General features: G+C 37.7%; 2 protein-coding genes across 2 annotated transcripts; one reads left to right on the plus strand and one right to left on the minus strand.

Moving 5' to 3' along the window:
- Positions 1-1,234: 1,234 nt before the first annotated feature.
- Positions 1,235-11,944, minus strand: rrm1 (ribonucleotide reductase M1 polypeptide). The gene is made up of 19 exons (XM_047805698.1): positions 11,784-11,944; positions 10,497-10,585; positions 8,223-8,400; positions 7,874-7,974; positions 7,731-7,790; positions 7,576-7,615; positions 7,323-7,485; positions 6,353-6,494; positions 6,185-6,268; positions 5,393-5,554; positions 4,565-4,644; positions 4,214-4,415; positions 3,939-4,088; positions 3,558-3,779; positions 3,369-3,445; positions 2,524-2,659; positions 2,165-2,260; positions 1,891-2,079; positions 1,235-1,800 (listed from the first exon to the last, which is right to left on the minus strand). The coding sequence occupies exons 1-19, from the start codon at positions 11,800-11,802 to the stop codon at positions 1,609-1,611; spliced, it is 2,382 nt and encodes a 793-aa protein (XP_047661654.1). The 5' UTR covers positions 11,803-11,944; the 3' UTR covers positions 1,235-1,608.
- Positions 11,945-14,418: 2,474 nt separating this feature from the next.
- Positions 14,419-26,263, plus strand: slc6a7 (solute carrier family 6 member 7). Its single transcript, XM_027156843.2, has 15 exons — positions 14,419-15,054; positions 17,573-17,789; positions 20,393-20,524; positions 20,983-21,131; positions 21,267-21,316; positions 21,777-21,915; positions 22,292-22,426; positions 22,516-22,619; positions 22,716-22,840; positions 23,002-23,114; positions 23,518-23,655; positions 23,777-23,876; positions 24,642-24,760; positions 25,364-25,537; positions 25,732-26,263. The coding sequence occupies exons 1-15, from the start codon at positions 14,959-14,961 to the stop codon at positions 25,894-25,896; spliced, it is 1,956 nt and encodes a 651-aa protein (XP_027012644.1). The 5' UTR covers positions 14,419-14,958; the 3' UTR covers positions 25,897-26,263.
- Positions 26,264-26,465: the final 202 nt, after the last annotated feature.

Genomic DNA, 26,465 nt, shown 5'->3' on the forward strand with positions numbered 1-26,465 from the left:
TGGCTCTGTGTGTGAGTGAGTGTTTAAATGTGGATGCTCTCGCACCCCATCCAGGGAATACCCTGTTTCTGGTTATAGGCCATGGATTCACCTTGAACACGACCATAGGTGCTTATTGAAATTGTCATAATGATTGATTGATTGATTAATGTGACCTGTGGCATATTCCAAAAAATAATTCATAGGGGTGAACAAGGTACGATAAGAGAACAGAATGAATGATCTGGGGCCCCAGGCAGTGGCAGTTTTAGTTACAGAAATGTTTTGTGGACCTGGGATACGAACTCACAACCTTCCAATCAGTAGTCCAACACCTTAACCACTGGGTTAACATGCCCCAAACAGTATATGAATATACAGGTCAAGAGCGCCAGGCAAAGGCACATCAAATATCAAAAAGTGGAAAACATGATCTTTTTTATGTAATTGGTTGGTTGCTGGCTGTTATATCAGACACTGCTGATCTCCTGAGATTTTTAAGCACATCAGTCTCTACTGTTTACACAGATTGGTGCAAAAAAAACCATCCAGCGAACAGTAGCTTTAAGTAAAGCACAAGAAGTGCCCACTGTAGCTTCAGATTCCTGTTCTTAGCTGACTGGGTGAAGCCTGATGTATCTGTCTGCTGGTGTAGCACATTCTACTGAAGCTTGTGATTATTAACTTGCTTGTTAATCTCAAACATTGTTGCATTTATGACAGGATAGTGTGTGTGTGTGTGTAAAATTGTACTTGCACATCCAATTAAAAAAATAATAACAGAAGAAACTGATATTGCTCAAAGGCTTTCTTTCTATAGAATGAGTAAAAACTCTACATGTCTGCATATTCAGACTAACAATTCAAATGATCATATTTTAAAAGTCATTTATTAAAGTCCTATCATGGCTTATAAGCTATGATGATAGGCAATCGGTTATTACATGATGTTACATGATCTTTTACAAAAATGTTACAAATCTCCATGCAGTGTAAACTGACTCTTCCTTCTCCCCTTTCCCCTGAATTAAGTTTTATTTAGTGAGCTATAATTTGTCCCTATGGCCTATGCAGGTTGCTGCATGCTCTAAACCTGTTTGTGCATCATAGCCAGGATGTCCTATAAGAGTCCCATGACATTTGAATGATTTACCACATGGGGATTCTCAGTACATTTGCTTTGTGAGAACACCTGCGATTCTGCTTTAATAAACAACATGCTTGAGAAACAAGTCGATCCTTTTCATGAACAAGATCAATATTCACTCATTTTATTCTAAATTGTTTTATCACATAAAAAAAGATATATATTTTTTTTAATACAGATGTATTAAAAATACTAGAAAGTGTTCGAAGACCTTTATGCAAAATGTATCACCTGGCTACTTTTTGCTCTTTGTACCTTGATACATGAATTATGTTGGTCATACCAAGATAAAAAATCTATACAATACTGTTACACCATGTAGCCAAGTGAAATAACTGTACATATGCTTTGTATCCCAGACAATATCATATTTATAAGAAACCAGATAGACTTATAGCAAAGTTAAACCTTCTTCAGTTCATCAGTTATTAAACACCTGACCAAGAACGGAGGAAGACACAATGAGGAAAAGAAGAAAGTGTCTAAGAGCCACACATCAGACACTCATCCCTATTCTCCAGAGAGCACACCATAGCAGCTTTGTTCCTCTCCTTAATCTCCTCCTCACTGTTTTTGGTTTCCTGCACTACCTTCAGTTTCTCCTTGTTCAGGGTAAACTGGATAGGGTTGGCAGCTGGTTTTGTCCTGAGGTAGTACATGCCAGTCTTTAGTCCCTGTAGAGAAAATGATAAAGTGTGAGCAAAGCATGTAGCTAGAAGAGCTCACCAAACACCAAAAGATGGAGACTAAATCCTTTCAGTCACCTGCTTCCAGCCATAGAAGTGCATACTGGTGAGTTTTCCATAGTTGGGCTCAGCAATGTGGATATTAAGTGACTGGCTCTGGTCAATGAAAGCTCCTCTGTCTGCAGCCATCTTAATGACCACTTTTTGTGAAATCTCCCATACTGTCTTATACAACTCCTTTAAGTCATCTGGAATTGTGGAGATTTCCTGTAAAACCAAGGAAACCAAGAACCATTAAAGAGACACCAAGGAGAATACACAAATTTTACTATATTGAAAACAAAATATTAACCTGGATGGATCCGTTATGAGCAATCAGTTGGTTCTTCATGTCCTCGTCCCATAGTCCTCGCTCTGTGAGATCTTTCATCAAGTGAGGGTTCACAATCTGAATGGACATGATAAAAAAAAATGCTTCATTAAAAGTGCTGTATACGTCAATGAATGCAGAATACTTCAAGACGTACAAGCATAATTTCTAGAACATTCTTGTTCCTAAATGACTAAAGCCTTGCTTTGATAAATCCCTAAAAAAAAAAAAAGTAAGCACAAACACTGCATTGAGATAATGCAATTTTCTAAGGTACATTTTCTTAACTTCCCTGTTCAAAACTGAGCAACTCGTAACAAAAACAAGTAAGTTGTGTTTACCTGAAACTCTCCAGACAGCACGCGGCGTGTGTAGATGTTGCTGGTGTAGGGCTCAATGGACTCATTGTTGCCCAGAATCTGTGCAGTGGAAGCAGTGGGCATGGGAGCCAAGAGCAGACTGTTGCGTATCCCATGCCTGCAAAGCAACAAAAGCAAAGCTGCAGTTAGTCACGTCTGTTTGTTTATAGGAAATCCTACATCCTTTCTTTTCTAACAGAAATCAGTTGAACTATTCTCCATCCCAACAGCATTTGCCCTTTTCCACATGTCCAGAAAAATCATGAATACTACCCCATTCATCATGTATGTGGTCAAAAGCATCCCCTAAATTAAGCTTGTATAAAAAATATATCAGATTAATATTTTTTCTTTTTTTCTTGCATAAATCTGTTAAATCAACCTCAGTTCTAATCAAAACTACTAAATTGTTAATTTTTACTTACTAATTAATTAGTGGTCAAATTTGCATAAAAACACACAAAAAATGAGTTTTAATATAAAAAATATGATTAGAACTGAGGTTGGTTAACAGATTTACGCAAAAAAAAATTAATCTGATACATTTTATAGAAAATGAATTTAATTAAATTAAAGGCCAATTTTGATCTCGATGTGCACGTACGGGTGTAAAATTTTAGACCTGGTCAAAAATTTTAAATACTCTTTCCAAAGTACATGTTGATTAAGATTTATCCCAAAAAATCATTTCTCTAACTGAAACAAAGAAAGATATGACCAAAAAAAAGGCCACCTAATGGACGAAAACATCTCAAAGTGTCCAGAAGGGTTATTCAGAGTCTTTTTCAGAATAAGGTGCAAACAGACCCACAAATACTAAACATTACTTTGCAATCTTCTCCTTCAGGGCCTTCCAGTCCCACAAGTCTGTTGGTGTCTTGTTCCACATGTCATACTGCAGGATCTGAGATACAAGAACAGGTTCTTTAAATGCTAATAATCTACATACATATAATAAATGGTTATTAGGAAGAACGTGAGAGCCTCTTGTGCCTTGCTCCAGTTTGGACACTTACACCCTTGCTAACAGGACAGCCAGCGTAGGTCTCATACGGGCCATGTTCTTCTGCCAGCTCACAGCTAGACTCCAGTGCTGCATAGTAGATCGTTTCAAAGATTTGGATGTTGAGCAGCTGAGCTTCTGTACTCTCAAAAGGGAAACGCATCAGTATAAAGGCATCGGCCAGCCCCTGCACTCCGATACCAATGGGCCTGTGGCGTTTGTTTGATTTCTCTGCCTATTAAAAAAAAAATAAAAAATCACAAACCACATTCTAACATCATAATCACATAATGCTGACAAACAACTAAAATTAATTTCAATTTTATTTAAACAGACAAACACACGAGTTAATAATAATAATAATAATAATAATAATAATAATAATAAAACTCACCTCTGGCACTGGATAGTAATTGATGTCAATGATTTTGTTCAAGTTCCTAACAATGACCTTTGTGACAGACGCCAACTTCTGGAAATCGAATGTTCTCTCAGGTGTTACGTACATGTTCAGAGCAAGAGATGCAAGATTGCACACAGCCACCTGCAAGCAGAAAAGCAGGTTTACTGAAAGAGGGGGAATAAAAACACTTCCATAGAACACATTCCCAAACATTAGAACTAGTGTGGATGGATACAGTGTAGTTTTTGTAAGTACTCAGTAATCACCTCATCCTTGCTGGTGTATTCCACAATCTCTGTGCACAGGTTACTGCATTTAATAGTACCCAGGTTCTGCTGGTTGCTCTTGCGATTACAGGCGTCCTTATACAGCATGTAGGGAGTGCCCGTCTCCGTCTGAGACTCGATGATGGCGTACCACAGCTGCTGAGCCTTCACCACACGCTTTGCTTTCCCCTCTTCCTCATAACTGCCATGCAAACAATCGTTTCAATCAATTATTTAAAAATATTCTCTCTGAGCAGAAATAACTAATCAGCTCTGGTTCAGTCGGATGTGTGGCAACTCTCACATGTGAAAGACTTGTAACTGCTATAGAGTTTTTTTTTTCTTTTTTACCTTGTGTAAAGCTTTTCAAACTCTTCTCCCCAGCATTCATTCAGACCCGGACAGTCATTCGGGCACATAAGGGACCAGTCCTGCAAAAAAAAGCAAAATTGTGTACACATCAGAAAGAAATGACTACAGTAAGACCAATCAGAAAAGGAAAAAAACAAAACACTGCATGCTGATTTATTTGTTTAAAAAAAAAAAAAAAAAAAAACACTAAAGCCTATGACATGCCATTTAAATTAATTCTCTGCACCAGATAATTAAACAATATATGTTACATATTTTTCCTGACACTGGCATCAGCAAAGACTTTTAAAGGTTAAAGAAATCACTGTTATTTTACTGCCATCTGCTGCTTGAAACACAATTCTGGGCTGTATGGACAGGGTATGTGTGCAGAGGTTTTGATTTAAGATTATTGTGATGCAAATAGGCTACGTGTACATAACCGTGGCTCTGGCACACCTATTTCCATACTCGTGATTGAGCCATTTTCAGTCATTCTCTGCTAGAGCACCCGAAGAAGTCAATCACATCAGATATGTAAGAATACCTGCAACATCTTAGGCTGCTGCTAATGGTGTGTGTTCAGTTGAAGACTGCTCTGTTCGTGATATTAATTTCTAGACACTATGTAGAATGATAATGTCTGATATTCTTTGCCAATTTATCAAGATAGCTTATGGTTTATCCTTAAACCTCAATAACCTATTTGGGGTAACCTAATACTTAAAGCTGTTACATTCTGCAGCAATGCTTATTACTTTTTTCAGCCTTGAATGTAAGTAGCCATTAGCACAATGCTATTGTGATTATCTTATGAGCTGCATTTACCCCATTGGTCTCTACTCTCTTCATGAAGAGATCAGGGATCCAGAGTGCATAGAACAGGTCCCTGGCTCTTTGCTCTTCTTTACCAGTGTTCTTCTTCAGCTCCAGGAAGTCAAAAATGTCAAAGTGCCAGGGTTCCAGGTACATGGCAAAAGCTCCAGGTCTCTGCAGAGATAAAGATGTTTTGTCATATATGGTAAACTCAGAAGTATGGCCTGTTATAGACAACACATACTGTATTTTAGAGAACAGAAGTGCCGAAGTGTATAAATCCTGTCCGCTTGCAGATCAATTTGTCATGTTAACATGACGAAGATGTTCTTCCACATGATCCCTGTTCCCAGTCAATCATCTCACTTAATTTGATCAGCTGAGATTTTGTAATGCATGTGGTTAAATAAAGGTCTACATCAGTAGTTCAGTTTGCTAATTGGATAATAGCACTTTAGCACAACAGCTAATGGCACGATATTCCACTTATGTCTGCAACTAAAATGCTATGTGGCCATCTGGGAAATCTGGTAGTTTCTAAAACAGCCAAAAATGATGAGCCAAATAAAAGAAATCATCAAAATATTAGATTTTAGTAAAAATAATTTCCATTTACTTTATAACCTTGTCAAGACATTCTGCAGTATACAATAATGAGCCAGTTTAATGATATTACACTAACAACCAGTCCTAAAAGATATTTTAATTGTGGCTTTCCTTACATAGTAAATGTTCAGCTTTAATTTCGCTGCTAAGTTACATGCCTTAGTGCAAATTCAAGGTTTCATTCAGAATTTCTCTCACCTTGTTTCCTCCCTGGTCAACATATCGAGCTGTGTTGTTGTACACTCGCAACATAGGGACCAAACCATTAGAATTGCCATTTGTCTGAAAACAGAAAAAAAATATATCATTAATTCACAACCTGTAGAACTCCTCTAAGCTGCAGTCTAGTGGTGAAGGCTGACTCACTCCTGCGATGTAGCTGCCTGTGGCTCTAATGCAGCTCACAGCCACCCCGATGCCCCCAGCGGATTTGGAGATAAGCGCACATTGCTTCAGAGTGTCGTAGATTCCCTCGATGCTGTCATCTTTCATAGACAGTAGGAAACAACTGGTGGAGAAAAGCATGTGGCTGTGTTAATCTACTAAAAAAAAGTGTAAAAACTACTAAAATTGAACTTGCTTATAAAAAGGCACAGATAAGCATCCAACATGTCTGAGTGGAAAAACTGGTCTCCAGTATGGGGCTTTTACACCTGGTCACTTTATGAGTTTTCTGTGATCCAATAGCTATCCGATCGTAAAAAGACCAGGTCTAAATGCCCTCTGAAACGGATACAAATCTGATCGTTGAAACCACTTCAGGAGGTGGTCTGAGACGCATTTCAGCTGGAACTGGACAGGTGTAAATAAATGTGGTTGTTCAAGCCACATACACCAAACGGAAGAACGTCACTCGCGAGTGATCTTTCACCCAGGTGTCTCGTTGGGTCTTAAAATGCACTGCTGCCGCCAACAAAAATGCAGCATACAGTAAATGCTGTTTTTGTAGCATAAACGTCGTAACAAGTTTTTTCTTCTTCTTTTTGATTGCATTCTGAAAACTGCATACAGCAAAGCATGTTCCATTTCAATTACCATGGAAAGGTAAAATATATTTGAATTTTGGGGAGGAGTAGAAAGATCGGGTCGATATCAGATTCGCCAAGACGCATTTATGTGGCCTAATGTAAATGGAACAGTTTTAACAAATCGCTATCGGATCAGAGAAAACACATGATGTGACCAGGTGTAAAAAAGGCCCTAAGAGACGGATAAATGTGTCATTGTATTGAATAAAAAGAAAACACCATACAAAAACACACCATACTAAAGCTCAGATTTAATGAAATGAGCTTCCGTGTAGTGACTCTTCACAAACACTGTGGTGTGGGTGTACCTGGAAAGCTGAGGCCGGTTGGTGCCTGCGTTGAACAGTGTAGGGGAAGCGTGAGTAAACCACTTCTCAGACAGAAGGTTGTAGGTCTCAATGGCAGCAGCGATGTCTTCCTTATGGATGCCGACTGAAACTCTCATCAGCATGTGCTGAGGCCGCTCTGCAACTAGAGACAAAGACACACAGACAATCAGTTATGCAAAGTGAGTGTCTATTGTTTATCATTTAAAAACATTTCTCCCACATCTATTTTTACCTTTTCCATTGATCTTAAGCAGATACGAGCGCTCCAGGGTCTTAAAAAAAGAAGACATTGCATTGTTTAATCGTTTCAAAATGTAAACAGCTTTAATATAAACTACTGGTCATAAGTATATGTGAGGTCAAATACTAATGCTAATTTCCAACTACCTTAAAGCCAAAGAAGTTGTAGGAGAAATCCCGGTCATAGATGATGGCTGAATTGAGGCGCTGTAGATGGAAGAAAATGAAGAGTTTAAAAACAAATCACATTACAGAGAAACAAAACAAACACTCAGAATCTGCTTTCTTACATCCTTATGTTCCATAATTATGTCGAGTGTCTCCTTGGAAATCATAGGCGAGTGTCTTCCATTCAGGGGGTTAACAAAGTTGTAGAGGTCCTCCATAACATCTGCAAAAAATAAAAATAGAAATGATTAACTGTAGTTGGGGGAAAATGCACCACATTGCTTGGATCAACACTGACCCAAGAATACAATTATAATCTGTGTTATCTTTCACCTCATAACTGGCCATGTCAGATTTAGGACACCAAACATTCATCATATTTAGGACACCAAACGATTATCATATTTAGGACACCAAACATTTATCATATTTATTTACTGTTATTGACATTAACCCCACATGATTACTCACCACTGAAGACCTTCTTGGTCTCCTTGTGCAGATTGGACACTGCGATGCGGGCTGCCAGGATGGCATAGTCTGGGTGTTTGGTGGTGAGTGTTGCTGCCGTCTCTGCAGCCAGTGTGTCCAGCTCAACGGTGGTCACTCCGCTGTACAGACCCTGGATCACCTTCATGGTAATCTGAGTCTGTAAGTGTTTACAACACGGTTTAAATGTCTAGAAAAACTGCAAACCAAGTTATAGTACTGCTAAAACCAGTCTGCTCTACTATATTGTCATTAAAAACAAGGCAAATGAGGTCTGACAGGAGGTCAAATTTCCCAGGCAAATCAAGGCCAGAGGCAAAAATCTTATTTCACCAATTCCTCCTCACTTGCATGTCTTCTGAAAAAAAATTCTGAGTTTACCATATATGACAAAGCATCTTAATCTCTGCAGAGACCTGGAGCTTTTGCCATGTACCTGAAAGCCTGGCACTTTGACATTTTGACTTCCTGGAGCTGAAAAACACTGGTAAAGAAGAGCAGGGACCTGTTCTATACACTCGGGATCCCTGATCTCTTCATGAAGAGAGTAGAGACCAATGGGGTAAATGCAGCTCATAAGATAATCACAATAGCATAACTCTAGAGTAGTGTGATTTAAATTTTGTTATATTGTTGATCTTATAGTGTTGGTAGTTAGTTGTTCAGGAGTAATCAGGAGTAGTTTCAGTCTACCTTAAGGTGTGAATTGTGGGCGGGGCTTACTCACTTAAATTGAAGGTTCTCCGCTACAGGTTTGGAAGTGTCTCTCTAGCGCATTGTAACAGAAGTGTCTAGTACTGTTTGATATATTCTACCACACCTTAAATCTCACTCTTGGTTGACTGCAGATGTGTCTCTCAAACCCATCTCTGTCGTCAATTCCTACCGTTGCAGACGCTCTCGTCCACAGAGCAGATGTCACAATCCCAGTAACCTCATCTACCCTCCTCTGTTGTGAAAGGAATTGCCAGTCTGCTGTAAAGAAAGCTCTCCTTTATCTTTCCATTACTCCTTTGATTTTCTTGTGGAACAGAGACCTGGATATCCCCACAGAACACTGCTACACCAGCTGCTTTATCCTCTGCCTATGCTTTCTCTCACGAGAAACGGGGAAGGGTGGTGGTACAGGTTTATTGTTGTCAAAGAGATGGTGTTTTACACCCCTCCTCGTCTCATTTAACCGTCTCCTCTTTTGATTTCCATGCCATTTCAGTCACATCTCCAATCAACCTTATCATCATTGTTGTCTACCACCCTCCTGGTCCCCTAGGACACTTCCTGGACAAAATGGACACCCTGCTTAGTGCTTTCCATTCCGATAGCTACCCTCTGACAGTGCTTGGTGATTTCAACCTCCCCTCTGACAAGCTTCAATCATCTTCCCTCCTGACTCTTCTAGACTCATTCACCCTGACACTCAACAGATACATCCCCACACACAAAGGAGCCAATGCCCTGGACCTGGATTTCACCCGTACTTCTCCAACTACAGACATGACTGCTACCCCACAACACGTCTCCGATCATCACCTCTTATCCTTCACCATCACTCTCCCTATCCTACCTAAAACTACCTCTCACCCCCTCACTCTTACCAGCCGCAACCTTCACTGTCTCCCCTTCTTCTGTAGCTTCTGGCACTCTTTCTTCTCTTCCTGATCCTGAGTCTTTTTCCTCACTACCCTTGGTAGCCACAGATACTCTCTTCTCATCTCTTTCAACTATTGACTCTCTGCCTTCTGTCCACTAAACCCAAGAAAACTTTTTTGTCCACACAGGCTGCTCAGGGACTCGTTCAGTCTCTTGTCATTTCAAGACTAGACTACTGCAACTCACTGCTATCAGGTTCACCTATGAACACAATTCCTCCTCTGCAAATGATCCAAAATGCAACTGCACGGCTTGTTTACAACCTACCCAAGTTCTCGCATACCACCCCACTGCTGTGATCCCTCCACTGGCTTCCGGTTGCTGCACGCATCAGATTCAAAACACTGATGCTTGCCTACAAAGCCAAAAATGGACCAGCTCCCTCTTACCTCAAAGCCCTCATCACTCCTCGCACTGCACCTCGCACTTAAAAAAAACTTTGAACAATGTTTTAAACTCATGGTATCTTAAGTATGTAACCTAGTGACCCAGAGTTAATGTATCCAATGATAGAGACTTAAGCACTTCTGTACGTCGCTCTGAATAAGGGCATCTGCCAAATGCTGTAAATGTAAATGTATTGTCTATCGAAATAAGCATACAAACCGGATCAACAAAATCAGCGTTGAGTCCATAGCAGAGCTTCTGAATTCGAGAAGTGATCTTATCAAACATAACACGCTCCTGGCGTCCATCTGTAAAAGATAAAAATTACAATCTGGTAAGACTTTATGAAATTTAGACCTGACTAAAAATTACACAGATTATGCATGCTAGTATTTGCAGATCAACTGAAGCAAGTAGAAGAGTGAATCTCGTGTCAATTTGAGTATACGTCATAAAAAATGACGCCTCTTTGGACAACACTCTTAAATTACAGCCATAGACAGATTCTGAGCCCTCATGATGATTAGCAGATCTTTCTGAAGGTTGAACCTCACGACCAACTGCAGATCACCAACAACTCAAATACAGCGGTCTATTCGCTTGGAGCCTGCACTAGAGGCGTCGTTTAAACACCAAATACCGTAAACAAATTAAGGATATAGTTTGTTTTGATTCATTTCTAAAAGAAGTTGATTATACGTCTAGCTAGGGGTCACTTTCTTCATCAGCAAGCAGTTGCTGTTTGTCTGACAAAGAAACTGATTTTAGAAAAGACTTTTAATGCTCATACTTTTGAGGAGAGATTGACAAACCAACACCCATTTTTAATTCAAACCTCAGGAAATAAAAAATGTTATTTTAAAGGTTTCTTGATACAGTAAATTTGACTGTCTTTTATCATTAGTCTTAATTTATATGGAGACTTTCCTTTACAGGTCTTTGTTTGAGGTGTTATACTGTAAAGTATTCAAAACTTTTTAAAATCCTACTTTACAGTGGTAGAGAAAACAGCGTAAAAATCAATCATTTAATAATAAATAGGTTAAAAAAGTGTCAAGATTTTTGTAAACAACTCAAAGGCGTCAAGCGGTTTGGCGCCAATGAAGCGAACAAAGGAGTAACATAGATGTGTAGGAAATACTAAAAAATAAATAAATAAATCATCTTTTTACATCAAGATTATTCCAAATAGTGTAGTAATAAGTGACTTCACTGTTATTACATTAACCAGTGCTGTATTTTACACTAATATACACAGTCTAGCTTTGTAAGTTGGACCTTCCTGCTTGCTAACCTGCTTTGTTCAACATCTTTCATTGTATTTAAAATTAACCAGAAAAACTTCGGTTTCATTCAATTATATATAAGAAATATATCATTTGAATATCATAAGGTTATACTGGGTAGGAACATGCAAACAAAACTATGCTAAACAGCTAGCTAACTGTCACAAGGTTCATAATATTTTTGCAGCTATTCTGGATCTATGCAATAAAAAATACCCACCTCTCTTAATCACGTGCATATTGATTGATGTTATATAGCAAAATAATATAAAGATGGTGGATTTTAAATCTAAATGACGTTTGAACAAGTAATATAAGACAGCAAATGCCTTAAACCCGCCAGGTTTGATGTATTAAACCCGGGAATCTTATCCAATCGGCGTCCAAATGACGTCTTTCCGTTTCCGATGTCGTCAGATATTTTATTTTCATATTATTGTGTTTTTTTTATCCGTTGATTGAGTTCAGGTATCGTATCGTATGCTATATTGATGATAATATACTTTTTTAAAAATATGTCAAATGTCAAAATGTGAAAAAAGTTCAGTGGGTATGAATACTTTTGCAAGGCAGTGTATTGCCTCTTGTGGCTAGTTCATTACTGTTACCTAGAACAAAAAAATCTATAGATCAGATCAGGTTCTGTAAGTCAGTTACAACTGGTCACATCTAGTAAATCAAGCTCACCAGCACATGGATTGATTGACATTTGAAGCCCCCTTTCAATGGCCAGTTTGACTGCATCAGATAGTGTAGGATCCCTTCCTAAACCCACCATTCAATTTCATGACAATAGGTCAGTGTTTATCCTGTTTAATGTCTCCTGAAATCTGTTGACAGCAGCCATGTTTTTTTTTAATGAATCAGGTATCATCATTAGTGAATTGCTTATTGATGTGGTAGCCTAGTGGTTAAGGCATTGGACTACTGACCAGAAGGTCATGAGTTTGAATCCCAGGTCCATCAAGCTGCCACTGCAAGGCCCATAACCCTCAGTTGTATAAACTGTCATTGTATAAACTGAAACAAATTGTAAGTCATCTGGATAAGGGTATTTGCTAAAGGGACTTATAGACCATGAAAAACAGTTATTTGGACTTAGCCCCACCACCGAGGTATGACTATATGTAACTGATCATACAAGCATTTGAGAAATCACGACTTGGCCGGACATTGCAAGAGCCAACTGTATTCTAGATTCAAAACAATGCCTGTCTGCACTATCTGCACACTTCCTGGAGATGAACTACTATAAATGTGGAAAAATCATGATGTTTTCCATTTATCATAAAGAGAAAAGCATAGAGATCACTGGACATATCATTGTTGGATGCCAGAACCATCAGTATTCTTGGATACAGGGTTAAACACTAACAATTCATCAAAACTCCAATCGAATAAAGAAGCTGTTATTCCACTTTTATACTGCTAATATTTATAATCAGAAAGCTGAAAAATTCATTCAGTCTGAATGAATGACCCCCACTGCTGAATTGTGATTTAAAATTTTAGTAGTTTTTTTTTTTTTTTTTACATTGTTTATTTATGAAACAATGGATTGAGGCAGCACATTGGAAAAGGAGGCTTTGATATTCAAAAATTAATCAATATTAAACAATGGGCTACCAGTGAATCAGCTGTTGCTAACCATCTTCCATCTGAAGCTACTTCAAAGACTACTGAATTGAGGCTGAGCCGTGATCGAGTTCCCTGGGCCAGTTTTCTTCATATACTTTAAGCTTCAATCTGTCAGATTTTCCACTTATAACCTGGGAATTATTTACACAGTACTAGCAATCAAGTATGATCCATGGTCGATATGAATCATGATGTTACAGCCTTGCCAAGTGATGACCCACCTGTGTTATGTGATGTATCAAAAAAAGCAAAACAACCATATGGATTAGATGCTTACCTACAACTATTTGCAAGTCAACCTACAACTATTTGAATGATGTTGACTTTGCCATGGCAAGGTTGAGAGTGGCCTATGTTAATTACATGCAACTCTAACATTATCCCAGTTGTGAAAGTTTATTCCGAGATGACGTTGTCATTTGATAAAAAAATTATCTGGCCTGAATCTATGACTGTAGTCTCTTAGTTACACTCTGAATCTTATTAATACGAAGTGTCAGAAACTCACACAGCAATCACCTTGGTGGTATTTTATTTCTCAAAATAATCCAGTTGATGATTGTTCAGTTCACTTCTCGGAAGAATCTACTTTCAGCCACCTACAAATTTTTACAAGGTGATAACAGTGACAACAAATTCCTTTTACTGAAACTTAGTAAGCCCATTTCAAATCAGAGTCGCCTTAAAGTGTTGTCACTTGAATTTGTCAGAAAATCAGGCTTAATCCATGTTGGTGTAGTTTTCCTAAAGTAGACATCTTATATTTAGAACCTTAATGAAACTATAATATTGCTAAAGCCATATTATTGTAGTATTTTAAGTCTATTATTTCAAATAGTCAAATGAGTCAAATTATGAGTTTAATATGTTTCATACTATTATAGATTTTTTTTGATAAAACAAAGTGAGGTTTATGGATTTTTTTTACAGTTAAAGTTTATAAAAATAAACATATACAAAATCAACATCTGGATTCTATTAATTGAATAATTCACAGAAAAACAAAGACAACTCTTTTGTGTGTGTGTTTTTTTTAACTAGATAACAAGTCTATGTTCATTATTACTGATCTCTTATGACCTTTTATGATGTATTATATACTACCAAAGACTATATTTCCTGTATACACAGTGTGTGGTTTCCTGTTGAAATTATACTGAGAGCTTTTGACACATCAGGCCAAGAAACAGATAGCACAAGCTGTTTCATTTTGAGCTTGATAGCAGTGAGGGAAGAATGATCAGGCATATAATGGGTTTTTATATATTTTTATTTATACAAAAATGACATTTAAAATTTTCACACATTAAAGGTTTGAACCTAGTAACCTGTTTAAAAAAATAGTAAAAAGGATTTTTAACTGGCAATGAATTATGTTTTCAAACTTTGGTTTCTAACAAGCATTTTTTAAAGACTGGTTATAAATTACAGATGGGGATGAGGTAAAAAATAATAATAAATGATAGATATTGAAGCTAATTGAAGCTACTGTAAGCTTCCTGGTGACTCACTGAGTGGTGACACATAAGTAAGAGGACATCAGAAGGCGTGGCTTTGGGAAACCTGTTGGAGGTGAGTCATGTTCTGTTTGCTCTCCTCCCAGTGGACAACATGGCGCACTGAACACTCATCACCTGCGCTTTTCACGGCTCGGTAGTTATACTTGTACCGTAGCCTCAAGAACAGTTTATGAGTAAAAAAAAGTAACCCAATTATACTAGATTACATTTCCGGCGTGTGTTTTGAACTTGGACCAGATGAAACCCTTAGCGGAGCCATGTAACGAGCATCAGAAGAAAAGCTCCGGAGAGATGATGGCGAATGAAGCGGTACCTGTTGGGAACACCGGAGAGGTGAGTGCTGAGCGCTGGAGAAGATAGAAGGAGCGCACTGGGGTTAACACGACTTCTGCCACATTTATTTATACATATCTATTCTTATTCTTAGGTATTTTTTTAAAAACATTCCGACGTAAATGCGTAGTTCTTGCCTTGCTAGTTTAGATTGAAGAAGATACGCAACTTGTTTGGCTTCATTTTTTTTTTTAAAGTAAAGCTACAACACACAGGAACATAATAAAAGCCTATGGCGTGAGAGCAGGGTGCTAATAGTTCCGGTTGTGTGACACAAAAGCATGAAATAAGTTATTTTTAGGCTACAAGACTACAATCATTATTAAGTTAACTCTTTGTGACAATTCAGTATCTGAAAAAAACAGCATAGTCTGTTGATTTTTATTTCACCTACAGTTTTTCTCGCTACTGTTTATAATACAGAGCGCTTAAACTATACACTCATAGTGTTTGTGGTCAAATCAGGAGTCTCACTATTGGGTACAGAGACACTCAAGACTGCACGCATTCAAAATAAACGCATATAAGTTTCTTATTGGAAGTTCTTTATTTTTTAATCTATGCAGGTTGTTATTTGGTTCATTCATGTTCAACAATATTACTTAGTAACTACTAGGAATGATGTAGTAACTACAGTGAAATAAGTTGTAAAGGTTTGTTGTTATAAGAGAATTGTGTAATTGTGTAGTCACTGATGCATACTGGGGTGTTAGGTGCTAAATCGAGCACATATAATGACAACTTAAATTAAATTGCAATCTTAATGAAGCTAGGGAAATGTACTATTTAAATACGATAAAATAAAAAAAGGGTTTTAATACACATTAGAACAGGTTTAAGTCTGAGTGAGTGTTCATGATACTTACCCCAATACTGATACCAAAACTTTGAGTTTCGTCTGATACTGAATCCATGCTTTGCAGTGGGAGATTTCAACAGTGAAGCACTGTACTACAGCTGCTCAAATACTACTAGCAAACATAAATATAAACACAGTATCAAATGTAAATCAATATGATTTACAAAACGTTTCTATTTTTATTCAATTGAAATTAGTTTCATAAAGCTAACGTCAGTGATTCCCACAAGTTCATAGGTGACTATTCACTATTGTTGTGATAACTTATGTGTTATGTGTTATTCTGTAGCATACTTTAAATTGCTTCACATTTTATTGCACTACAAGCAATTTGATTATACTATAGTTAACCCACCTGACATCCCAGAGGTACAACTGGTGCAGGTTAGGTGAAACAAAAAAGGATCAGTGGGATTTGTCTTCTTGACAGTATAGGCCAAGGTTTAGGCTCTGTGCAATACAATGCTAAATAAATCTGAGATTTTTTAAAACTGAAAAATGAAAGTGGACATTTAAGAAAATATTTTAACACTTTAACAAATTTTAACTAATTAAATTTTTAGATTTACATTACTAATTACATTTTTGACAGTGTTGAATGAATTTTTTTAAACCTCCTTTTTTTTTAGCAGTTAAAAGGTCTGAACACTTCTGCTCTAGTGCTTGTGTTAACTCCATTGTTTCAGGAGTGATCATTTATGCAAAGCGGTTAGTCTGTGACTTTGGATTTCTCCACCTTCCTACTTTTTACCATTTTTTTCAACATATCTGTAAGTAATGTGTTTTTTTAAACAACCCATTTACTCTCAGATAAAGCATATGTGTGATTAAGGTGAAGCTCTCTAACTTGTTTCCTCTTGTTAGATATTGTATATAGAACCACATGTCTCAGTTGTTCCCTGGCAACCGAGTTACTTCCCTTTCAGTATTTTACACAGTGCAACGCTGGTGACGTCACCATTCCCACCCAGATATTTTGCAGAGGGTCACACCCAGTTTTCAAGGCAGTTTAAAGCTGCCAGTAAAAAGAGGCGACATCCAAACATTTAGCTTAACTCTTCAGTCATGATGTTAATGATACCTGATTATGATGAATTCATGTACATTCTGCAGGTTAATTGAATCAAAATACATTTTTGTAAACAAACATAATTGTTGACAGTAAAGTAAAACTAACCTTGCCATATTAATATTATGTTGCTTTAAATACTGCTTTAAATACCTTTGTGACAGTTGATAAAAATAAAGGATGATTAAAATGAAAAAGATTTCATAGACATTATAATAACATAAAAAGAACCATCAATTACCAATTATAGTTTGGGGCAGTTAATTATCCAGTCACAAATAGTAATTATATTTTATATAGTAATTACTCTGCAATGCAATGTTAATTAAGATTGTATAACCTCTGTACAACCTTATAGTGTAGAAAAAAGAAAATATGGACCCTGTAAAGACTGCAGGCCAGAATACATTTATGAACCCAAGACAACAATTTAAACCTTCAAAATCAATAATTGTATAGTTTGTGTATTAATAACCAGAGCAATGCTTCTATAAATAAGCCAAAGCTGATTCATGAACTACTAGAACATGGAAAAAAGTGTTTGAAAACTAATACAAGTCTGACTGGTTTCTGTTTTCTCTCCTTGATAGGGTCAAACCCAGATGAATGGGTTCTCTGTGCCTCATGATGTGAGCAGTCCTGTTCCACAGTCACAGCTTGCATCCTCGTCTGTCCATCAAGGACCGGTCAACCTTCCCAGAGGGCAGTGGGGTGGCAAGTATGAGTTTCTGCTCTCCTGCATCGGCTATTGCGTCGGCCTGGGAAACGTCTGGAGATTCCCTTACCTTTGTTACCGGAATGGTGGAGGTGAGTTTTGGCCTGCAGGGTGAAATATCATCTGAACGTTTGCATTCTGTGATTAGTGCATAATTATTATTCTTCTATTCAAACTGTTACTGGAAGTCAAAAAAGCAGGAAATATTGTTGCTATGCATATAACAGTGTAATATCTTCCCCTGTCATCTTGCATAACTAATAAAACTGGTTCCCAGCTAGGTGCTAATTAAACCCTGGAATTTGGAAGTGGTTTGTAAAAATGACATTTCCAGCATTGCAGCACAGAAAGCACTGAAACGTGATATTCTAAAATTATTACTGTAAAACAATAACCTTTATATTGTTGTAATATGATTCTGATATAATTTGAAGCATCCATGCACTTTAAGAATACCCTGGAGTATAGTCATTTCATCTCTAGCGTGTATGTCTTTACCACAGACAGGAATTTCAACACATTTTGCTTAACAGAGCTGAACTGAGGGGAAAAAAGAAGTTAAACCAGTTACTGAGAACTCACTTATATAAAGGAAGGCTTAAACAATTAAAAAGTGGAACTACATAACAAAGCTGTACTTGTCATTTTAATGTCATTTTAAACTTCAGTAAAGCGATATATTTAAAAGTCATTCTGGTTATTTACACATTCCCAAAGGCTTCATTGCACCACCAGGCTGTAACTGGGACATGTTTATGACCATATGTATATGATGAATTATACAGATTTACAACTTAATTATCATGTAATTCATAAAAACATTCTCCACTAATACATATTTTGGATAAATATCTACTGACAATTAGCTTCTTTAGCAAAGTTATCATTTGAGAAAATTTTTTTACAGTCTCTGGTCTTGGGTGTGACTCACAGATATAATGGAGATGCATTATGTTGCGTTAAAATTACAGCATTTGTCAGACACCCTTATAGAAGGCTTTATTTTGTCACATATACATTACAGCACAGTGAAATTCTTTCTTTGCATATCTTTGGAAGTTGTGTTCAGAGTGCAGGGTCAGCCATGATACCGTGCCCCTGGAAGCTAGAGGCTTAAGGGCCTTGTGTAAGGGCCCAAATGTGGCAGGTTGGCAGTGCAGGGGAACTTGAACTCTGATCATCCAATCAACAGCATAGATCCTTAACCACTTGAGCCACCACTGCCCAAAGTATCCAGTATCCAGATTAACTTACGTTTTATCTCATTTTATACAACTGAGCAATTGAGGGTTAAGGGCCTTGCTCAGAGGCCCAGCAAAGGCAGAATGGTGGACCTGGGATTCACACTCACAACCTTCCAATCAATAGTCCAACACTGTAACCGCTAAGCTACCACAGTGTTCTTATCTTCTGATTAGATTGCCATTTGTTCAGTCTTTTCATTAGCTCGATTAACATTTCCTCACTTTAATATTCCTCTGACTTCTGATTGTATGGGAAGATAATCTACTGTTTACTCTAACAGTGAAATAATAGCATGTATTTTTTAAATGATATAAAGTAGTTTTTATTCACACAATGAATGTTTGGGAACAGAATCCTGGGTGTAGCTCCATCATGAAGCTGACTGAGATACTGTATTTATTTCATTTAAATCTTAGCCTATTGATTATTATTAAGTAAAAAACCCTTCTATATGCAGGGGTGTACAGGCACTTTTTCCAGGCCGGACTGAGAGACTAGGATGAGAAAACCTGTTAGGAAAACAAGACTGCATGAATCACAGCAGCACTAACAGGAACTAAACTAGACTAATGCAACAGTGCCGTTTTATTTAGGAATCATTTTAGGTATTTGGACTGTGAGCCTTGAGAGCGAAGAAATAGAAATGTGTTCAGTTCTGTTGTTGAATCGATTTGTAATGTAGAAATAAATACGAAAATACACTATGACGAAGCAGATTTAGACAGAAACATCTGTACATTAAATCTGTAGTCCCTGGCCAAGTAAACTCTATGGTCTGGTCTCCCAGCCTCGTGGTTTGGTTGCCTGGAAATTTAAAAAGTGGTAGCTAATTTAATATTAGTGTATGGCCAGCAAGTGAGCCATTTAAGTGACTTAAAACAAACTAAAGCAGACAACCAAGACAAACCTCAGTCAAGACTATGTTGCTATAGTCCTTCTTCTCTCCCTATAGGTTTTTCAGTGTGGCACATAGTTTTTACAAGCTTTTGCAAAAAAAAAGCTTGTCTTTAGTAGACTTTTCGGCTATAAGCTGCGGTGTTTTCACTTTGCAGTTGTTTTCCCAATAAAAACACAATCCTGGTTAGTGTCTTTTTACATCACAGTGACATATTATGATAGTAGGATTGTTATATCCTGTCAGAAAATGGGTGTTTTCAGGGATAAAACCTGGAAAATACAGGAAAAACAAAAAAAAAGATTTATTAAAGAAAAAGAGAAAAACGACAAGAGAGTAGCGACAAGATCACGTGACACACAACAAGCTACAGTGAGCCTGATGTTTGCAATGTAATGATGGTGGGGTGTGTAATGAGTAGCAGGTATACTTACAGCAGTTGTGGGGCTTCACACCACTTTATAATGAATAAATTACCTACACACCAAATATAATCCAAAAAATGCTTTATACAAATCATTCTGCAGGTAATAGCATGTTTTTCTGCTGCTACAGGTGTGTTTCTCATCCCGTACTTCATAATGCTCTTCTTCACGGGCATGCCCCTCTTCCTCATGGAACTCAGCCTGGGTCAGTACGGAGCTGCAGGTCCCATCACCGTCTGGAAGTGCTGCCCACTGCTCAAAGGTACCAGCATACTTGACTGTGGTTCATACATTCGTTCATTTTGGAACTTATTTTCTAGTTCACAAATAAATATTATATTTTCCATCTGAATTCTCCTGGAGTAAAAACAGTAGCCAAGCTATGAATAATTTGTATAACTGCATCATTACAGATTCATGAAGCGTGTATACATCTGCACTAATGTGATCATTATTCACGTAGTGTGTATTCAGACTTTTAAGCCATTGACATGATTTCTGATCAATATCAAAACAGGTTAATATAAATAAAAATGATTGGGACATAAAACACCAGTCTTAACATAACTACATAGAGAGGGTTTATTTGAAAGGTATTCAAGTAATTTTGGACTAATCAAATGTTTGATTTTTTTTTTACATAGTCACATTCTCAAAATGATACGAGTTGAAATTTGAGGCTGTAAAAAAAAAAGCTAAGTCACTGGTCACTGTCTCCAGGGATTGGTATCGGGATGCTGTGTGTGTCCACACTGGTGTGTCTTTACTACAATGTCATCATCGCTTGGACATTTTATTACCTGGCAAGTTCTTTTCAGAGCCCGCTGCCATGGTCCTGTGATGCTATTGCTAATGCTGCTCTGTGTAGGGTGAGTGTAATATACCTGCCATCCAAACACTGAATTCCTTTTTCCTAATAAACCCACTTAATATAAAAGGAAGATATAACTAAACTGTACTTGTATTTACTCTTTATTATCTTACTGTCTGTTTATGATCCACAGAACAACACCAATGTCACACATTCCCTTAGTGCTTCTGAGGTCTTCTGGAAGTAAGGATTCTAATGGACATTTGCTGTATTACTGTAGATACTGTAGATTACTGTAGTTTTTGTTTCAAATATTTTTTTTTTTAGGAATTATTTATTTATTTATTATAAGTATTAATTATTTTGGGACTAATTAATAATTGTGATTTCTCCTAAATTAAATTCAAAGTCATTATTGCTAGATTTTAGTGTTTATCACTTTAAAAAAATCACTTTAAATATGTTAATATACTAAAATCCTTATCCTAAGATATTAACTACTTTATACTATGCACATAGAAGCTGTTAATGTTATGTCTAATGGGTTCAGTTGTTCGCCACAAGTGCTAAAGGAGTATACAGCATGTTTTTGTTCACGTCTCTTACCCTAGAATCCCAGATGTGGCTTTAGACTTAAGGCCATTGTATATATTTGTTTAACTCTCTCACGCTGTCTCTCTCTTTCTCTGTGTGTGTTTTGCAGTGAACGTGTCCTGGGTGTGGTGAACAGTGAGGGCCTGAATGACCCTGGTCCAGTGAGGTGGCAGCTTGCTTTGTGTTTGCTGGCTGCTTGGGTCATCATATTCCTGTGTATCCTGAAGGGTATTCACAGCTCTGGCAAGGTAACATCCACTGCATCTGAAACACACTACCTAACATACACACTGTCACCTACTCAGTCTAACCTGCCCTGTCTCATCCACATATTCTGACAAATATACATTTATACATCTTTCTTGACATGAATTTATTTATTTATTTAAGCAAGTTACATTAGTGATCTTTCTTGTTTTAGAGCCTGTATAGCTGCTTCAGAAAGCTTTAGACATGACATAGCACTCTTATGTATTTCATAGTTTAGTATCTAGACAAATATAGATTTGTTATTACACATAAAGCATATTAGTGTGTGTTATCTTTTGCAGAACTAGTTATATTTTAAGTGTACACATTGCCTCGGTAATGATAGGGTGATTAAATCCACTTCCTCTTTTCCAGGTGGTCTATGTGACAGCCACGTTCCCCTACTTTGTGCTGATTGTTCTGATTATCAGAGGTGCCACTTTAGAGGGCTCCCTCCAGGGTGTAGCCTTTTATCTCACTCCAGTCTGGGAGCGACTTGCTAATGCACAGGTACGTGCAATGCTCTCAAGTCTTTATATTTTGCAATTGATAGCTTTATTCAGAAAATCTAATCTTGTCATATTATGTGTTTGTGTTAGGTGTGGAATGATGCAGCCTCACAGATCTTCTACTCACTGGGCATTGGAGTAGGAGGACTTCTTTCTATGGCTTCCTACAATAAATTTGACAATAATGTCATCAGGTTAGTCCTCCTTATTATAAACATTATTATCTTCATTGTTTTTTTAACTGCACTTTCTAGGTAAATTCAGCAATTAAATCTTAATTTCATTTGCAGGGACACACTAGTCATCACTATAGGCAATTGTGCCACCAGCTTTTTTGCTGGCTTCGCTATCTTTTCTATCCTGGGTCACATGGCCTGGAAGAAGGGTGTGCCTGTGGAAGAGGTAGCTGATACAGGTTTGTTGTTTTCCAACAAGTCAGCAGACACACTCCATTCTACTACAATCGGCTCTTGGGATTTGGCTCAACTGAAACATTACATATTGAATTCCAAGGAAAATGAGTTACCTGATCCTGGGATAAACATCTCATCGATTATGTGCTTGATCTCCTCTCAGGTCCAGGCTTGGCGTTTGTAGCTTATCCAGAAGCCCTGGCTCTTCTGCCTGGTTCAGTTTTCTGGGCCATTCTGTTTTTCCTCATGCTCTTTATGCTGGGAGTAGACACACTGGTAATACCCTATTTATTTACATTTATCTCTCTTCAGTGTTATATCATTTTTGTAAAAACCTTGGGTACACATAATGGAGTTCTAAGTCAACCTATGTATAGTGACTTAGTAATAATAGTTCTGTTTTTTAATTATGAATTAATTACATAACTAATTAACTTCACTTACTTAAGAAGTTGAACACAAACAAGTCTTTTTGCAGAACCATTTCTCATTCTGCTTCATGATGTCTATACAGCATTTGCAAAGATCTTTTAAACCAATGGTTTTGCGACATTGTTAACACACATTTGTTAAGCAGGATGGCTGGCTTTAGTTAATACACTAAATGCAGTGTGGTAACTTCCTGCCATGCTGATGAGAATAGTATCAACAGTTTAGTTCTGTCTTTGTTTCTCTCTAGTTTGGTAATATGGAAGGTATTACCACAGCAGTACTGGATGAGTTTCCTCAGCTCAGAGTCAATATGAAGCAGAAGACCATTTTCTTGGCCCTACTCTGCTTTGGCTTCTACCTGATGGGACTGTTACTGGTAACTGATGTGAGTGTCTCCTAGCTGGCTTTAATTAATAATGTGAAATACACGTGAAATACACAATAACATGCTGTTAAAACGTGCGTGTGACCATGTTTGATATTAACTGTGCATTTTTCCTTAACAGGGAGGGATTTACTGGTTCACCCTCATAGACTCATTCAGCACCAGTTTTGGTCTCATCATCATCACTCTGTTCATGTGTCTGGGCATCTCATTCTTCTATGGTGTGCCTCTTATCACTGTTCTTCCATCTCACACTTACACTTTTCCTTTAATGCTGGAGCATATTATGTAGTTTTCCTCTGGAGAAAGGTTACCTCAGCTTGCTGTATTTGCCTGATTTTAGTATCAAGCATTCATATTTTCACAATTGTTAAGGACCATTAGTCACTACCAAGCTACCAACAGTGCACAATTGGCTGTGTGTTCTGGATGGATGGAATGGAGTTTGCCATATATGCTTTCCTTGTCAATCACAGCAACACCAGCCAATCGTGTTTGTCTGTGAACTCATGTATGGATGAGGGTAGACAGCACGTTCCTTCATAGCCCTGTCATAGCCCGTTCCTTCATAGCGTGAACAGCAGTTCAAAAAGATGTAGTTGGCTGCAGCGGAAGCATGTCTCAGCCTGTGGGTAGCTGCCATATTATAGAAGCCAGTCATCTGTAGGGTGGGATTTGGCAGTTGACCAATTTGAGGGTAAAATGCCATGGGATTTTCATTTAGGCTGAAGGAGAAATGTATACTATAGTACATAATACAGTATTGTTGTTTATGCAGCAGCACTTAGTACTGACGAACAAAAAAATGGTATAGACGGGAAACTCTATATCTGGTACTCCATAGTTTTCACATTTGTCAGAATTCCTCTGCAGATTGTTCAAGCCATTATCAACATCTTCATGACATTGTACACCCTTCTTATGTCGTAGAACCAAATGGGTGAATAGTGTGTAAAGGGATATTTTGCATGTTTTGTTTAATTCAGGAGTGAACCAATTCTGCCAGGACATAGTGGACATGATCTGTCCCTGCCCATCCTGGTGCACCAAACTGCTGCTCTACTTCAAAGCATGCTGGGTTTTCTGCACCCCCTTCCTGTTACTGGTGAGTATAGTGTTTGGATTTGGTTTTTGGATGAAATTCCAGATATTATACAACTTTCTTTTCAGACACTGTGGGGCTTCTGCTCTACACTGTGACACAGCACAGTCAGGATGCTTTTAATGGTACAGTGAGTGAGCACTTATTTAGATCCTGGGAGACAGATGTGCTTTCTTCTCCTTAGGAATTACAGACGCTGTTGTACCATTCTAACTAGAATCAAAGTATTATGATATTAGATAGTGAAGTATTATGATAGTTTTTTTGTGTAGCTTGTTTGTATTGTGGCATTGCATTAGTTTCACACTTTTATATAAAAAACTTATATAAAGTATATATTTTAATTGTTTAAAATGATGTATTGAGTAACTTTAAATGTGTAAGTTAGTCTGTTTAACCTAATCAAGCTTGCAGAGGTCCTAACCTTCTGAACCATAAACATGCACCTGAGAGAAGCTTGAAACAAACACCATGTCAGCTTGTGTTAAATAATTTATTTTACCTGTGACATTTTATCCCTCTGCTTTCCTCCTCAGTTTGTTAAAGACTTGCAGGTCCATTGTATAGATACTCATTATGAAATATTGTGTATTTTACCCCATGTAGTTCATCCTGACCTACATCTTCATTGAGATGTACAGAACATCCCTGTATTATGGTTCATATCAGTACCCCACATGGGGCAAAGGGCTGGGGGTGTGTATGGGCCTCATCTGCTGCCTGCAAATCCCCATCTGGGCCATTGTAGCTGTCTGGAAAGAGTCTGGCACCATAATGGAAGTGAGTTTTCACTTGGGACAAACCTATGATGCAAGCAAGAAACCACACAATCAAAATATTTTATAATTTTTCAATACTGAAACACTATACTATACAATACAATAAGAATCCAATACTAAATACTAAATATACTATACAATACAATACTAAAAGAATCCATTGGCCATGCTTCCCTGTGTCCCTCTGTCTTTCAGCGCTTCCAGAAAGCCATCCGACCGCTGAACTCCTGGCGAGACAACAACCAGGGCAATGGCGCTCAGGCACAGAGCTTAGAGCCTGAGAGAGTGGAAGGACCCTACACCGTCAACCTGACCGATAATGACTTCACTGCGATGACGTGGGAAGCGAGTGAGGCATAATCACTGTGCCAGTGTGAGAAGGCTGAACTGCACCTTATCGTTAAAGGATATGGATTTCGAAGCCTTATTGATGGTCATGGGAGCAAGATCATACTATGAGGATTAAATGCACTATATGTTTTTTTTAGTGCATCGACAGTGACTATTTCCTTAAAGGAACTTAACAAAACTGAAAATAAGTTTTGTTTTCGGTGACAGGCATGAGAAATGCTCATCAGTTCATATTTTCAACCACAGTCACTGCTCAGAAAGCAGTAAGCGCTTCCCCAATGGGGATTTTTTTTATAACAATTAATGCAAGTTAAACTTTTTCCAAACGCAAATTTTTAATGATCATTTTATTAAAATATTTTATGGAGTAACATTTTACCGTGGTGGGACATCCAAGTGTCTTCAACCTGCCTTTGAGAATTGAGTTTGAGTCCAAACACTAGGCCTGGAGTCCATCATTATTGAGCCTGCTGTCTGGGAGGAATACAGGGTTTTACCCTATGTTCACACTAGCAATTCGCTCATGTTGCTTGTAATTTGCCTATTGTTGCAACTGCCTTTGGTCATGCACAGTCCAG

This window comes from Tachysurus fulvidraco, chromosome 21 (assembly GCF_022655615.1).
Source record: "Tachysurus fulvidraco isolate hzauxx_2018 chromosome 21, HZAU_PFXX_2.0, whole genome shotgun sequence".
NCBI lineage: Eukaryota > Metazoa > Chordata > Actinopteri > Siluriformes > Bagridae > Tachysurus > Tachysurus fulvidraco.

What these genes read in the sequence shown, in the direction of transcription:
- rrm1 (XM_047805698.1), bottom strand. An exon ending in TAATTATGGAACATAAGGAT is followed by an intron (nt 7,791 to 7,873) that starts GTAAGAAAGCAG and finishes TTCCATCTACAG; the next exon opens with CGCCTCAATTCAGCCATCAT. An exon ending in ATTACTATCCAGTGCCAGAG is followed by an intron (nt 3,780 to 3,938) that starts GTGAGTTTTATT and finishes TTTTTTTAATAG; the next exon opens with GCAGAGAAATCAAACAAACG.
- slc6a7 (XM_027156843.2), top strand. Translation starts at nt 14,959, where the DNA reads ATGAAACCCTTAGCGGAGCCATGTAACGAGCATCAGAAGAAAAGCTCC. An exon ending in GTGCTGCCCACTGCTCAAAG is followed by an intron (nt 20,525 to 20,982) that starts GTACCAGCATAC and finishes CACTGTCTCCAG; the next exon opens with GGATTGGTATCGGGATGCTG. An exon ending in TGCTGGGAGTAGACACACTG is followed by an intron (nt 23,115 to 23,517) that starts GTAATACCCTAT and finishes GTTTCTCTCTAG; the next exon opens with TTTGGTAATATGGAAGGTAT.